Source organism: Sceloporus undulatus, chromosome 1, assembly GCF_019175285.1.
Source record: "Sceloporus undulatus isolate JIND9_A2432 ecotype Alabama chromosome 1, SceUnd_v1.1, whole genome shotgun sequence".
In the NCBI taxonomy this organism is placed as follows: domain Eukaryota; kingdom Metazoa; phylum Chordata; class Lepidosauria; order Squamata; family Phrynosomatidae; genus Sceloporus; species Sceloporus undulatus.
This window is the reverse complement of record NC_056522.1, coordinates 256,953,093-256,970,136: the sequence shown is the minus strand read 5'-3', so window position 1 is coordinate 256,970,136 and position 17,044 is coordinate 256,953,093. Positions and strand designations below refer to the sequence as shown.

The following is a 17,044-nucleotide window of genomic DNA, read 5'->3' as shown; positions in this document are numbered from 1 at the left end:
TTATTTCTCTTTTTCTAGCAAATACATAGATCTTATGCTTTTTTTAGATGCAGGGATTGCTGCTGAAGCAGGCTCATATGCAATCGCCTCTTCTCTTTGTTTTGCTGTTTGTGCCTGCTCTTTAAGAAATTCCAGAGACAGCTGCTGTTTACCTTGCCTGTTTTAGGTAGGCATACAGTAGGATCAGCTAATGGTAGAATCCCATTCCTTCCCAGCTCAAACTTTATTGCATTTTTTTCACATGCTGCTGTAATCCAAGATCAGAAGCCTGTGTTTCTCCATCCCTCCTTTACTATCCTCCCAATACCAATGCTGCTAAGAAACTTTTAGCTAGACCAAAGATGAGAAGGAAAAGGGTGGGCATAAAGAGATTTTGTAAAAATGTGGTTCCCTGACTGAGGTTTTATTAGCTGAGGTATGTCTGTATTATATTTGTGAGTTAATGGGTACATCTGTGATGGACAAAATTAATATATATATATATATTTTTAAACCTGGCAGTTGCAAACGGATAATTATCATTTGGCTGACATGTCCAAGTCATCTCAAAAAGCAGTTTTCCATATAATACCTTAAGAGCCATCTGATCCGAGCATGGATAACTTTGATGGCATTAGTATTAGTAATTTTTGTTACAATTATTTTTTAAGAAGGAGGGTGTTAATGTGTCATAGCCACTCTAGTGTCAAATTGATGTGAACGAAAATCTGTTTGGAGCCCTGCTCAACTGTGATGGAGCCTGCGTCACTTTGGATATTTTGCAACCTAACCTTCTTCTCATGATTGTGCTGCCATTAAAAAAAAAAAAACTTCTATTCAAGCCTTTCTTAACCTTTTTACATTGGAGGAACCCTTGAAATAATTTTCAGGTCTCAGGGAACCCCTGCATAAAAATTAGTGTATCTAATGCTCCAAAGAATAATTTTACCCCACAGTTACAATCTCTTGTGGAACTCCTAACAATCTCTTGCAGAACCCTAACAGTTCTACGGAACCCTGGTTGAGAAACCCTGGTCTATCCTAAGCTCTTTAGCCCCAAAGCAGGATGCACATATAGCAGGTGAGAGGATGGTGCAGATGCTTACCACTCAATGCTTGCAAACTGTTGCTAAGTGCAGCTTAATGACAATGTTCCAGGGGTGAGGCAGTTTCTAATGCCCTGATTTTGGCAGCTTTTATGCATTCCTTTGAAGTGTTTCCTGGCACTGTGTACAAATAAGTGCCGTACGCCTTTAAAGACATCTCAGGAGCTGGGGGAGGCAGCATGTTTTTTGTTCTTGTGGATTTGTATCTGCAAAATTAAGTAAACACATTCCTGGTGAGATGGTGGCAGGCATTAATACATAATGGTCCCCCTCAGGATGTTTGTTGTGTTGCCAACCGCTCTGCTTTTCCTACAGGCACACTGACGGGTATTAGAGACTGTATGCAGTCAAAGGGCCGAATAGCTGATCCAGCAACGTCCCTAGTTTCCCGGACTTGCTTGAAAGGAGCTACTCCTTGCAAGGAGTGATCAAGGTGACGCCAGTGAGACATGTCTACTCAGGGTGAGAAACCTGAAAACCAACCCCCCGATCCACCACCAGACCCCCGGTGGAAACTTCTTGTCTTCTATCTCTGTTTCTATGGCTTCATGAGCCAGATCAGACCTGGAGAGAGTTTCATCACACCCTACTTGTTGGGAGCAGAGAAGAACTTCACAAAAGAAGAGGTGAGTTTGTCACATTGATCAGCATAATGAGTCAGGTTGCAGCCTCATCTGGAAGCACCAATTGTTTCATTCAGACTGGCAAACTGGTTTCCAGCCCTGCTTTGTGCAGGGTAAGTTGAGACCATAGTTTGCATAGGTTCAAAGCTCCTGAATGTTCACTCATAGAACATGAAACCATAGTTATATTTGAACTGCCCCATTCTCTCTAGATGTGAGGGATCATTAACCTTCATCTGTCTGTAAAAATGTCAAGGTATGCAAATATTTTCTTTTACCTGGAAGCAACAATTCTGTTGTGGTGTAGTTATTAGGGTGCTGAAATGAGACTTTGGAAATCCAGTTTCAGGTCCCTGACATGATTTCAGAGATTGCTGAATGGTAAAGAAGTAAATACAGTGTGGGATTTATGCCAGTCAGTTGCAGAGGTTCAGTTCAGACAGGAGATATGTGAGAAGGATGTGAAGGAGAAAGAAATGAAAATGTAGTTAGTCCCAGAAAAGTAGTTAAGTTATGTCAGAAAAAGAAATTTGATTCAATAGTAAGCTTGATGTAATATTGAGTGTTTACTTTTTCCAGTCATCTTTAATCATCATAAAAAAAATCAAAGTCGACCAGTCATAGTTTCCAATACTATAAAGACCCCAAGCTGAAATAATTTCTTTTTCATATTTAGAATTGCTTTTAATGTCAAAAACTCTGACTGATCAGCCCAACTAATTACTACTTTGCTGTTTCCATGGGTTCCAAATCATATTTTTCTTTTCCTTTTGAAAATTGTATTGATCGATTTAACAGAAAATTCATTTAACATAATTGATTTAGCAGAAAGTTCAGTCTATCTTGCCTTGTAGTCAGAATCAATAGCTATGGGCTAAATCCAGTCCCAACTGGAGTATACACAAATGGGATGCATATGTTAGCTGCATTGATTTCAGTGGGTCTACTCCAATTGAAACTTTCATTGGATTTATTCCTCTAACAGTTCAATCCAGTATATGTACTCAGAGCTTCAGAGACCCTAAAGAAGATCAGTTGCGATGTTGCAATGGTCTTGCTGAGCTAACCCTGACCTACTGTCCTGATTTCCTTCTGGCTTATGTTTAAACCTTTGAGCTGTTTCTTTAGTAATCAGTAATTTCTAGTTTCGTTGTCGATGATCATTAGAGTTCCCTCTGGGACATGGGTAGTTCCTGCTGTTTGTGCTGAAATTGATGCTGTGTGGGTCTAGTACTGGGAAGAGGGCACAAGGAAGTGACCTGGTTGCCATAGTTTAGTTCTGCTTTCCAGCTCTGCCCTTTGGAAGGGCCAAAGCTCAGATTCACAGGCATGCTGACTAGTCATGAGCAGCACGTGGTGAAGTAGCATGTTGAGTGAGGGCAGTCTACCCAAACACTTGAAAGCTCTTTTTAAAAACATATTCCAAATCACATTTAACCTTTGTGTCCAGTAGAGCAGTCAAACCCAGATCAGCAAGGATTATCTGTCTTCCAGTTTCCATTCTATGAAAGATTCATGGTTATCACTGTAGATAGATTGTAATGTGTCTAATGAGAGTTGCATGCATCTACCCCCAGAAGGCAGCTTTCAACTACCATGGCCATTTATTGGCCAGGGATGGGTGGAAGACACTTGGGGAACATTTGGCTGTAATTCTGCAGCTCTAAGAAAGCTGACATTTTTTTCCTGGATTTCCAGCAAGTTGATGGCGACTTGGGAGGGTCGTCTCAGTACCCTTCATCTCACTGCCAGATGTTACCCAAATGCCTCCTCACTCCACCATCCTGCTGATAAATGGTTGTGGTAGCATGTTCCAGTGACTGAAAGCTGCCTTTGGTGTGGGGAGAGGGATGTTGCACAAGGAGATACTACATACTTCCCCTTTTTTAACATCTCTAATAGGTCATAGACACACATAATCACAATTTATCTAATAGTATATTATCAACAGAGTTCCAACCATAGTCTGAAAGCAGGAAACACTGTCTCATGTCTCTCAGACCAGGATGTACCATCTGTCCGCAGCTTAGGGGTGCTCCTTGACTCGTCGCTTCACCTGACAGCTCAGGTAGATGCGACAGTCAGGAGCACTTGTTATCAGCTTCGGCTGATACGCCAGCTGCGCCCCTTCCTGGAGCAGGGAGACCTTGGTGTTTATCAGACGAGCTCTTAAAGAGGTACTATTCCAGTGTGACTCCTCTAGCTGCCTCCTGTTGCATGCTGGGATTGGCAGTTTTAAGGAGGGGTATTTAGAATTCTCAGGCAGAGAAGTTCAGCTCCTTAAAACTGCCAATCCCAGCATGCAACAGGAGGCTGCTAGAGGAGTCACACTGGAATAGTACCTCTTTAAGAGCATAGTGTGATAAACATCCTTGAAACAGTTGTACATGTGCTGGTCACCTCTCGATTGGACTTCTGTAATGCGCTGTACATGGGGCTACCCTTGTGCCAAGTTGAGAAACTTCAACTTGTACAAAATATGGCAGCCAGGTTAATTACAGGTACTCGTCGTACCGATCACATAACACCGGTTTTGAAATCCCTTCACTGGCTGCCAATTAGTTTCCGGTCAAGGTACAAGGTGTTGGTGATTACCTTCAAAGCCCTACATGGCTTGGGTCCAGAATACTTAAGAGATCGCCTACTTCCATACTGTCCGTCCCGCACTCTAAGGTCCTCGGGGAAGAATCTACTTCAGCCAATAAAATCTAGGCTAAGTTCAGTCACCCAGAGGGCCTTTTCCATCGCAGCTCCGAAGCTATGGAATGACCTGCCGAAGGAGATCCGTGACATTTCTACTCTTACAGCCTTTAAGAAGGCTCTTAAGACGGATCTCTTCCGGCAGGCCTTCCCTACCTAGTTCTACTCCCCATTTACTGTGACTTATGTCACTCTGTCCACCAATTCTTCTCTTAAATTTAATGAGAAGAATTAAATTAAAATTAATTAAAATAAAATCCTTGCCTCAAGAAGAAGAGCCCTCCCTCCATGACATCATCATCAGACCTGAGAGGGAGTGAAAAAGAGAGGCCCAACTTCCATCAGGCCTAACTGTGAATGTACTCACTTTGCTCTCTTTAATTTTATTGTATTTTATTTATTTATTGTATTTTATTTTCTTTATTTTTACTGTTGTAACCCGCCTGGATTCCTTGTGATTGGGCGGGCTATAAATAAATCATCATCATCATCATTATTATTATTATTATTATTATTATTACTCTCTCCTCATTTCATCTGGAATTTGATTACCCTTCCCATCTTGGCCTGTAAGATTATGGGAAATGTAGTCAAAAACTTTTGAGTGGGACTGTGTAAGTCTGAGTTAGAAATAGGCCAACCTTTTTAGAAGTTTCAGGTTATCAAGCGAGGTAAGGGTATAAACTATTGACCATGGGTGAGTGGAAGACACTTGGGGAACATCTGGCTGTAATTCTGCAGCTCTGAGAAAGCTGACATTTTTTTCCTGGATTTCCAGCAAGTTGATGGCGACTTGGGAGGGCAGTCTCAGTACCCTTAGATGACTAAGGAAAGGTGAGAGGAACCATAGTATATATTAGTGCTGTTCAAAGTGGTCGTTCAGGGTCCAGTGCCAGTCCACAAATGATTGTCTGCCAGTCCCTGGAAAGTTTCCAGGAAAGAAAGAAACCATTGTATCTAATAATAATAATAATAATAATAATAATAATAAATAAAAGCTTTATTTCTAGCCCGCCTTTCCAGAGATCAAGGCGGGTTACAATGGTGAATTTTGCAATCCAACAACATACAATTTACAATAAAAACATTGTCAGAAATTTACAATTACGTTATATAAAACATTATATAAAACAACAACAATAACAATTCCAAGCTAGCAGCAATTGTAACAATGGTGAGGGGGAGAGGGATCACAGCAGGGCTATTGGGGGTATGCCTGTTTGAAAAGATACGTTTTCAGCCCTTTTTAAAATTGGGCTAGGGAGGGGGTCGAGTGGAGCTCGTCGGGGATCGAGTTCCAGAGCTTAGGGGCCGAGGTGGAAAAGGCCCTTTGTGTAGTGATGGCTCGTCTAGCATCTGGAACTCTTAGGAGATATTTATCACCCGATCTGAGAGTGCGGGGCGGATTATATGGAGAGAGGCGATCCTCTAAGTACCCTGGGCCCAAGCCATTTAGGGCTTTATAGGTGATAACCAACACCTTGTATTGTGCCCGGAAGCGAATAGGCAGCAAATGTAGATCTTTAAGTGCCAGTGTTATATGGCTGGCCCTGGAAGATCCAGTGACCAGCTTTGCTGCCATATTCTGGACCAGTTGAAGCTTCCGGGTTTGGTACAAGGGTTGCCCCATGTAAAGCGCATTGCAGAAATCCAAACGAGAGGTTACCAGAGCGTGTACCACTGTTTCAAGGTCCCCCCAGCTGGCGTCTCAAGCGAAGCTGATAACAGGTACTCCTGACCGTCGCATCCACCTGAGATGTAAGGTGAAGCGACGAGTCCAGGAGCACCCCCAGACTGCGAACAGAGTCCTTCAGGGGAAGCGTGACCCCGTCTAGGACAGGTGGACAAATCTCCAAACCTGGACCTGGGGAACCTATCACAAGTACTTCCATTTTCTCTGGATTCAGACTGAGTCTGTTTTCCCTCATCCAGCCCATTACCGAGTCCAGACAAGCATCAAGAGGAGAGATGCCATCCCTGGTCACTGCATCAGTCGGAGACACAGAGAAATATATTTGTGTGTCATCAGCGTACTGATAACACCATGCCCCATGTCTCCGGATGATCTCTCCCAGCTGTTTCATGTAAATGTTAAATAGCATGGGAGACAGAATGGCTCCTTGAGGGACACCAGATGTAAGTGCCCTCTTATCGGAGCACACGTCTTCCAGCTGCACCATCTGGAACCTGCCCGAGAGGTAGGAACAGAACCACTGGAGCGCAGTGCCCCCAATTCCTAACTCTCTCAGGTGTTCCAGAAGGATACCATGGTCGATGGTATCGAAAGCCGCTGAGATGTCCAAGAGCACTAACAGGGACACGCTACCCCTGTCCATGCCCAGACGGAGATCATCGACCAAGGCGACCATGGCAGTCTCAACTCCATAGCCCGCCCGGAACCCAGTTTGAAATGGGTCTAGATAATCAGTATCATCCAAGATCAATTGAAGCTGGAGTGCAACCGCCATCTCGATCACCTTTCCCAAAAATGGCAATAGCGAAACGGGCCGATAATTACTATGCATCAGGGGGTCAAGGGAGGGCTTTTTGATCAGCAGTTTCACTACGGCCAATTTCAAGCTGGTTGGAAATTGCCCATCCCTGAGTGATGTATTAATAATTTGGTGTAACAAGGTGGTTACACCCACACACCCCTGAGCCGCCAGCCATGAGGGACAGGGATCGAGAGAGCAGGTTGTCTTCCTTACGCTTCTAAGGATCTTGTCCACATCCTCGGTACTTACAGACTCAAAATGATCCAGTACAATAGAGTCCACGGAAGCTCTGGAGGCCTCTACACTGGATTCTGACCCAATAATGGCGTCGAGATCAACCCTTACCCGAGAGGTTTTATCCGCGAAGAAGTTGTTAAATTGGTCACAGCAGGCCTTGGGTGGTTCCAAAATAGGGTTCAGAGAGGAGGGAAGCTGCGTAAGCTCCCTCACTACTCTGAACAGCTCTGCTGGACGCGACTCCGCGGACGCGATACGCGCAGCATAGAACGAATTCTTTGTTGTGTCTATCGCCACTCCATAGTCGTCTAAAAGAGAGGCTAGGAGTGCCTTGTCGGCTAAGTCCTGATGTCTCCGCCATTTGTGCTCTAGTCGTCGCAGGACCCGCTTCCTTGCCCGGAGATCTTCAGTATACCAGAGCTGTTTTTTGGAAGCAGGCCTGAGAGGACGCTTGGGAGTGATACTGTGTATAGCCCCGGAGAGATCAGTGTCCCAGACGGTAGTCAGGGCATCAACAGAATCGTCGTCACATCCAACCATATACCCCTCTAGGGCTTCTTGGAACCTTTTGGGTTCCATCAGCCTTCGAGGGTGGACCATTCTAGTAGGTCCGCCACCTCCGGGAGGGATCTGGGTAGATGCCTTGATTTTTGCCTCCACCAGGAAATGGTCCGTCCATGACAGGGCGGAAATGTTAGTTACTTCCGCCCACGGACTTTCCATATCCGTACAAAAGACCATATCGAGTGTATTACCCGCAGGATGCGTCGGCCCCATGACCAGTTGAGACAGGCCCATGGCAGTCATGGAATCCATGAACTCCCGAGCCGCACCGGATGGATTATGGCTGGCCACGAGGGGGATGTTGAGGTCCCCCAGGACAAGAAGCCTGGGGGACTCCAACACCAGCTGTGTCAGCTCGGCCAGGGAATCTGTTAGCGCACGGGGTGGCCGGTAGACCAACAGAATCCCCAGACTGTCCTTTAGGGTCAGGTAATACACTCGATAAAGAGGTTTGTCGGACATGGTTCCTGGTTAGAGGAAGGGTGTTCTTATGGATCAAGGCAACTCTCCCCCACCCCCCCACCTAACCTGGACTGGTCCATAACTGAGAACCCGGCAGGGAGGGCCTGTGCCCACACAGCTTTACCTCCAGGCCCAAGCCAGGTCTCAGTAATGCAAGCCAGGTCGCAGTTCTTATCCTCCAACAGATCATATATAATGTGGGACTTGTTCTTCACAGACCTGGCATTGCACAGGAGCAGAGACAGGGTTTGTGGTACGGTTGGATTGGCCCTCAGGCCTCTTTGGTTAGGAAGGTGGAAGGAAGGCGAGATAGATATTACACATCTATTTCGTCTTCCCCTGTAACACTTCTCCACCTTCCTATCGCCATACCTCCCCTTGCCCCACACAACTCCAATAGAAGCCCCGCTCGTACCTACCATCACCTCCCCCCCCAGCCATAACATGCCCCTTATCCATAACCCTCTCCCTCCTTTACCGTACAAGACAGCAGTGGAAGAGTTACACAACAGCTCTCCACTGCTGCAACCCTAGCAAGGAGCACATCTCTCATACCTCCCTCCCTCCCCACCGGAACACAAATACTATAGTGGTCCCTGGTACAATGAGAGAAAGAAGCAGTCCTCCGTGCCAGGCAGTTTAGGAAGTACCCTTTAAGTAGATCTTTCATTATTGGATTCTAACAGAAAGAACACCTTAGGTAGAATCCTGATGGTTATACTGTATATGCTGGGATAACACTTGGTTTATGTACTTTTGGAGTGTTTAGGTTTTTTTAAAATATTTCTTTCCACAGTGTCCCTGACCCCAAGTGTACAACAAGAGCAGGGATCTTGTGTCCCCCTCCCCCAGCCACTGATCAGCTATGGGTGTTCACTTGGGTGCAATCTAGCTGCCTTTGAATACTTGGGCAAGGAATAGTCTTACACTAAGGACACAGAGGAAGCTAGAACATGCCCAACCACATCTACAGCCAGTCAGTGGTCAGTGATTAGTTAGTGGCATTAGTAGGGGGAGTGCAGACCACACCAGGTGACACCCTAAGAGGGGGGTGACACACGACTGCTCCTCAAACATCTCCCTGTTGGCAGAAACAGGCTGTGGTGTTTGCCTGTTTCCCTTCAAAATGCTGAAGAGATGGGGTGAGTGGGGTGAGACTCAGTGGAAGGAGAGAGAAGTCCCTGGGTTTTTTTTTCGACACATTAAACTATGTATATGTAAATACATTTAGGCTATGTGTATGATAATGTAATTTAAAAGTATAATGTTAAGTGTGCTAGTTGTTCATGTCACAATGACTGCCATTACATTCAGTGATGCATACAAATTATAATAATTAATAATTAATAATAATAATTTATTTTATTTATATACCGCTATTCCAGAGATCATAGCGGTGAACAGCAAGTAAGCTTATTTGCAAGTAAGCTAATTAGCCCCCAACAGTCTGGGTACTCATTTTAGCGACCTCGGAAGGATGCAAGCCTGAGTCAAGCTTGGGCCCTTTTGCCGGTCTTGAACTCGCAACCTTGTGGTCTTGAGTAAATGGCTGCAGTACAGGCATTTAACCACTGCGCCACCAGGGCTCCTTATTATGATTTATGAGTAATGTTAATTAGAAAAATATTGCTAAGGATTCTGCATGGTGTGGTATAGGAGGAGGTTAGTGCGAGGTGACACCAATCCTAGTGACACCACTGCCTGGGATGAGCTCTGGCTGCCGTTGTGTGGCAGGGATAGAAGCTGGGATGATGGTGTAAGTACATTGGGAGTCCACCAAAAGGACTGATGGATTGCAACCTATGTGTGCTGTTTTGAATCTCATGATGGAAGACTGTTGGTTTGAAAACAGATTGAACTAACAAACCAAATCTCTGTAGCCCTTATGTCCACATGGGCACACACACTGCATGATCTAGACCATGGGTGGGCAACATCTGAAGGTCTAGGGGTTGTTTTTGCATGTGCGCACGCATACACACATGCATGCACACTCACAGACAGACATCTTGGAGGAATGACTGGGACTCTGGGAGACTAGGATTCAAATCCCCACTCACACATAGGAACTCCCTGGGTGACCTTGTGTAACTCACACTCTCAGTCTCAGAAGAAAGGAGAACAGTAAACTCCTTCTGAACAAATTTTGCCAAGAAAACTCAGTGATTGGATCGTCTTAGGGTTGCCATAAGCCAGAAACAACTTGTAGGCACACAACAATAATAAGATCTAGACCTAGCAGTGTAGTGGGATATATTGAGAAGATAGCAATTGATCTTGTAGTTCAAATCCATGTGCTACAGGGAATATAAATCCTTCCTGTGAATATAGTACAATAGTCAAATGCAGGTCAAACATCACTTGATTTTCTTTTTTTAAAACTTTCAGACCAGCTTCAGTATGAGACAATGAGCTATTTTAAGATTTATGCATAAGTCAAATCCTACATCCATCTGACAAGATGTTTGGGCTTTGGATCCATTTAGACGCAGTATCTATCACCATTCTTTCCCTGTCTTTTCAGTCAAGACTCGTAGCCTCCCTCCAGGGCCTGTTCCCCTGCACTTTTTCCACTCCTCCAGAAAGAAGTTATTTGTCCATGTCGCAGGGTAGCTCTATTTGACCAGGGATCAGAGTCCCCTGCTGGTTTGTTTCCATGGCCAAAACACAGCAAGTTCCATTCAAAAGAGGCTGGAAGAGGCTTAGCTGACCTCCTTGGCAAGGAACATGGGTGGTGGGTCTGGGAGGAGATTTACTGTTAGCCGCAGACATGAGACTCTGAATATTTTCTTTTAAAGAAAGATCAAATATTTATAATTAAGAAGCTGTGACCAGCAGGTAGCTGTTTTAAAAAACCAAGAGGCTCCAGTACATTTTATGTAACTCAGCAGATTTGAATGGCACTAGAATCTCACCTCCCCTGAACCAGCACACAGTCATTTGCATGTATTAGAGGTTGAAAATGTTACTCTTTGAACCTCAGCGACCCAAATCCTTCTATGTTTGGGGTGGTAGTCCAAAAACAAACAAACAGATTTTCCAAGATTTTCTTGTACTAGCATGGCTGCCTGTTGTAGCCTAAATCCTATAGTTAGTGCTGACAAAGGTAGAGCCATTGTCTCAGTTGAATTTACCCTTGTGTCAGCTCATCATTCCACAGATGACTCAGTGGGTTCATTTTAGTTAGATCTAATCAACAGGATTACTAGCTATGGATGCTGACATTCTGTTAGTTGCATATGCATGTATAAGTTATGCTATGCATATGCATATTGGTTGAATCACATTTGCAGTAGCATAACAGACACTCTGCTGACAGCAGCAGAAGCAGAGTTCCTCATACAGTAACATAGCACATTACAAATTGTTCATTGTACAAAGACACACAGGCATTGACACGTGTTGTGCAATGCTGCTGTTTTTATGGGGGTTAGATACACAGGTGTAGCATATCTCTGTATATGCATGTTTCTGCTACTCTGAGGCGATTTGGATTGTAGCCTGTGCATTCTGTGCAAGGGTTCTTTGTTTGCTGCCATCTGATGCTGGAAAACAGCAATCAAAATAGTGGATAGATGCTTTTCAGCATCAGAATATACAGTTTCTCCACCCAGTATGTCCACTCCCCTCCTTTTAAATAGCCATTCAGGATCTTGGTTCTCAAAATTTGTTGCAGTGAGCACCTCTCTTAGTTCCCCCCTCCCTTTCCTGGAAGTATTGTGGACCCTTGATATCTGGTGGTATTTGGTCCCAGGATGCCTCATGGACACCAGAATCCATGGATGCTTAAATCCCATTTTATAAAATGGTATAGTAAAATGGTGCTTCTTATAAAAAAAATGGGAAAATCAAGGTTTGCTTTTTGGAATTTTTTTTAAATGTTTCATGCTGTGGATGGTAGAATCTATGGATGCAGAATCTGTAGCTAAAGAAGGCTGACAGTAGCCATTTTACCTGGGGTTCTGTGTCCCTGTTGCCCAACATGGATTTACATTACTTTGGTCCTTGCAGAAAGGATGATGTGGGGTTATGGTTCACTGTGAGAGGACACTGCCATTGGCTTGGCTTTTATCTTGCAGGTCACCAATGAAATCACCCCGGTGCTCTCCTACTCGTATATGGCAGTCCTGGTGCCTATCTTCCTGCTGACTGACTACCTGAGATACAAGCCAGTGCTGGTGCTGCAGAGCCTGAGCCACATCTCCATCTGGCTGCTTTTGATCTTTGGCAGCAGTATCCTCGCCATGCAATTCATGGAGTTCTTCTATGGCATCACAATGGCTGCACGGGTGGCCTATTCTTCCTATATCTTCTCCCTTGTTTCTCCATCACGCTATCAGAGGATGGCCAGTTACTCTCGTTCATCCGTCCTGATGGGTGTCTTCACCAGCTCTGTGCTAGGGCAGCTCTGTGTCACTGTTGGAGGCACCACCTTCATGACCTTGAACTATATCTCGCTGGGCTTCATGTGCTTTGCATTGATTCTGACCCTGTTCCTGGAACGCCCCAAACGCAGCCTCTTCTTCAACAGGAGTGACCCTGTGTGCAATGGCACCTCACCTGCTGAGTTAGACAAGATGAACCCTGGGCCTGAGAAGCCGGAGTGGCAGAAGGCCACAGCCTGGCAAAACCTGGTTATTATCCGGATGTTAAAAGAATTGGCATCCATTGTGCGATTGCCACAGCTGAGGCTTTGGTCCCTCTGGTGGATATTCAATTCTGCTGGTTACTACTTGATACTGTATTACGTGCATATTTTGTGGAATGATATTTACTCCACCACAGATAACAGAAAAGTCTATAATGGAGGCGTGGAAGCTGCTTCTACGCTCCTTGGTATAAAACCTTCCCCCCTCCTCATTTTTAAGCTTTATGTATATTAGAGCTTTCTCTCTTTCTCTTTCTGCTTCATTGTGCTTCAAACATGAAATGAAAGTGGGCCTAGCAGACTGTCCCAGGCACCCTCGTGCAAAGGCAAGTGCTGCTGAAACTGATTGGACTTAAAATGTTGGTTTGGCTCTTCAGGATAGTCTGTTTAAGGGATTCTGGACTTCCAGAGCTTCAGGCATGTGCAAGACTGATTTTTCTTTCTTTATTATCCTTTGTTTTACATGGGAACTGGTGTTTAAACACTTTTTCCAAGAGGAAGGATCTATACCTTTCCTCAGATTCTTAGAGCAGTCCATGACCCTGAAAATATTAAGAACCACTGCTCTGTGTGATCCACCCCAGGGATCTCCCTCCCTCAGCATGAAGCATCCGTTCTGTGACTTAAGCCACTTCCAGGTAATTTGAAACAGCATGGAAGCAGAATCCCATTGTATGAGTTAGGCTACCAGAAGCTCTAGAGCTGTACTGGCTAGGGAGTTCTGAGAGTTGTAATCCAAAAAAGTAACATTTTCAAGCTCATCTTGGAAGTGGTCTTATTACTGTGGTCACTGAAAAGTGTGCAGCCACAATTGTGGAAGTCACAGAGTTGTTCCCAGGTGACTGAAGCCACATATTTACAAATGGAATTTGAATAGAAATGAAGAGGGAAGTCCTTATGCAACAAGAAGGTTTAGAATAATATAATCTTATTTGGAAGGGACCACAAGGTTATCTTGTCCAATCCTCTGCCATACAGGAATACACAACTAAGGGGCACCCTTGCAAAACCTCTGCCCAACCTCTGTTTTTCTTGTTTTTTCTCCACCACATTCATTTGTTGATTATTGATCAAAGAGATTAACTCTCTGTCTCCCACCCACCCCTCGCCCCACTGCTATCATAATACACAGGGTGCACCCCATTGGCTAGTTCGTAAGATTAGTGGACATTAGAACCCTAGTGGGTATGTGTGTCATTGCGCAGTAGTAGAGAACATGCTCAGCATACAGAAAATCCCAGGTCCAGTCTGTGGCATCCACAGCCCAAAACATAGGAAGGGCCACCTCCAGCAGAAGCACTGCTGTCTGATCATTTTCTAATTTGCAACTTGTTTTACCTGTCTTGTCTGGAGGAAGCTTTGCTTAGGAAGAGTATTGGTCTTTTACCTTTGGGTTTCCCGTGGCTCTGCAGTTTCCCAACCAGTAGCATGCTTATTGTAAACATAACATCCACATGAATTTTTTCTTGCACTTAGAAATACTGTTTGGTTACTTACTTAAATTGCATAAAAGGACATGGAGCGGGGAGAGGAAAGAATCTTCTGGCACTATTGAGATTAATAGATTTATTTTAGCATGAGCTCTTGTGGATTACAATCCACTTCCTCAGATGCATTGAGGGAATATGAATTCATGCTTCAGATATATATGCCTTAGCTTGAATGGTTGCATTCGCTCATTCAGTCATGTTTATGGTGCAGAAAAATTTGAGGCTGCCATTGTCTTCCTTCCTGTGATGTTATTTAGATGAATCTGTTGATTTCTGTACAGTTCAAATCTAGCAGGTTCTAAGCAGTAACAAAGAACCTGTCCTGATGAGAGCCATGAAAACCTTTAGCAATCAATTTGTTCTCTGGATCCAGCTGGTTTGTAAAGGTGGTAGGTGCTTCATTTTTAAATACCCATGTTTGATTTGAGAGGCCTTGCTATTGACACCTGGCTGCTGTTCTGTCTTGGCAACCCTTGTGTCTTTTCTCAGGGGCCATCACCTCCTTTGCAGCTGGCTATGTGAAAATCCGCTGGACGCTCTGGTCAGAGCTCGTGATTGCTGTCGTGACGGCATTCCAGGCAGGCCTGCTTTTGCTGATGAGCATGACGGGCAATATCTGGCTATGCTATGTAGGATATATCCTTTTCCGGGGCTCCTACCAGTTTCTTGTCCCTATAGCAATGTGAGTAGTGAAAACAACTGTCGGAGTTTAGGTTCACTTGAGTGGGGAAGGTGATGGTAAACATAAAAAGTCCTATCAGCCTTTGGAAATAAATTATAAGTGTCACTATTTCAGCATGTAGAGAGAAAGTATAGATATCTACCTTTGCCTGTAGGGTGGTTGGCTAGAGCAGCTTGTGTTTCTAGTATATCTGCTTCCTTCATGGAGGATTTATCAAGACAGTGATCTGAATCCCTGGTGCAAGAGGGACCCTGGTTCTGACTGTTGCACCAGAGATCACTCAAAGGAGAGGGGATGGAAACATCATACCTACTTCCCAAGTGACAGGAGAGTAGATCCCTGTCACTCGCCAAAGCTGGTGCCTGGTAAGCTGGGATGGGCGTGTGTGTCAGACTACGTACCTCAGGTGGTTGCGCATTCGTACCTGCCTTAATGAATTATGTAGCTATGTAATTAAGGTGGTTTTGTATTCATAACTGCCTTATTAAAAATTCTGGACCTTATTCCTAGTGGTGGTGTGTCTTCCAAATCCCCCCCCCCCCCCCCCGTTTCCAAACTACTTTCCATGAGTACCACAAAACTGCTAGCACCTGCTGTATGGCAATTTAGCACCTCAGATGTTAAGTTTTTTTTTTGGGGGGGGGGAGGACTTTCACCAGTTCCAGAGGTCAACATTCTTGCAGCCTCTTGCCAGCTGAGGCCCCTATCCAAACAGTGATCCTTTTCTGTCCTTGGTTTTTTTTTGTTTTTTGTTTTTTGGGTTTTTTTGGTTTTTTTTTTTTTTTTTTTGTGCTTACTGGCCAAAGTGACTTCACTTCCCTTCTTCTCTCTTTGTTTAAAGCTTCCAGATTGCAGCTTCCCTCTCCAAAGAACTCTGTGCTTTGGTGTTTGGAATCAACACTTTCCTTGCCACTGTGCTTAAGACTATCATCACTATCATCATAACTGATAAAAGAGGCCTGGCTCTTTCAGTCCACCCTCAGGTAAGGGGGCACATACTTATACAGTATTGAGATTCTGGTTGTAGTGCAGTCCTAGCTGTGTTTTAGGTAAGATCTACAAGCATCTGGTGAGTTGGGTCATATCAATAATGTTAGTGGTGGATGGGCTCAGTTTAACTCACTGGAAGTGCAGAAATCTCAGTAGTGACTTTTCTTGCTATGCTTGGCCCAACATTGCTGATTTTGCTTTCTAGTTTGTTCACTTCCCACCAACAGCACAATCCTTTGCCAAGTCACTCAAAGTAACCCCGTAAAGTTTACACCTAGGTAGTTGTGTCTCTGATTGCACTGAATTCTCTGTGATGTACAGCAGTACTTCCCAAACTATCTGATATGCCATATTTTTGCCCATTGGCTACAATTGTTTCTTTCTTTGTTGACAATACACTGGGACTGGCAGCCAGTGGCTCATGGACTATTAATTGTTTGTAGACCTCTTTACATAGCACCAGTGTACAAGAAGCAAGGTCAGTAATGACCAGAGGTGTTAGTTCAAAGGTTTGACGGAGCTTGTGCCATAGTCTTGCTGCACATCTGCCAGTCCTGTGATCTGAGTGGATCTTGTTGCTAGGGAAGCTGCGAGATTAACAGAACTACCTCAAGCAATGGATACAAATTTTTGCAAATGACCTCTATTTGCTTTTTTATCTTGCACAGTCTTAAAGAAAAACTTCATTCATTGTGGCAGAATTGAGTATAAACTGAGTTTGCTTCTTGCTCTGTGTACACTGCATACAAGTGAAGACGTTAGGATTTTTTCCTTCTCCCCCCCGTTGGGATGCTTAGGTGAAATTCTTGTGGCTTGTACTCACTGACATTAAAGAGAAGCACCATTTCTCTGTTGGCAGACAAAAGCTGGGAAAAAATGAATCCTTTGTGCTCACTTGGTAGCTTCCCACAAGAGGTATCTGGGTGGCTACTATAGGGAGCAGAGCTTGGAAATGTTTCCTTTGGAGACTAGAATCCAGTAGTTGCATTTTTTCCAGGGTCATGCAATGGTGAGGAGGGAATGCAGACCGAGCAGCCTGTTTCTCCAGTGCCTCACTTCCTTCATAGC

The 17,044-nt window shown here is 44.4% G+C and overlaps 1 protein-coding gene across 4 annotated transcripts in view; it reads left to right on the top strand.

Moving 5' to 3' along the window:
• Positions 1–17,044, top strand: part of SLC19A1 (solute carrier family 19 member 1) — a 29,288-nt gene that overhangs the window by 9,575 nt on the left and 2,669 nt on the right. For 2 of the 4 annotated variants that reach the window (XM_042444012.1, XM_042444004.1), the window contains 5 exons: positions 974–1,060; positions 1,401–1,711; positions 12,246–13,002; positions 14,794–14,986; positions 15,828–15,969. In XM_042444012.1, the coding sequence (XP_042299946.1) occupies positions 1,535–1,711; positions 12,246–13,002; positions 14,794–14,986; positions 15,828–15,969 (1,269 nt within the window). In that variant the 5' untranslated portion in view covers positions 974–1,060; positions 1,401–1,534. The remainder of the gene's footprint in view (positions 1–973; positions 1,061–1,400; positions 1,712–12,245; positions 13,003–14,793; positions 14,987–15,827; positions 15,970–17,044) is intronic. The other 2 variants (XM_042443995.1, XM_042444000.1) reach the window with 1 other exon arrangement.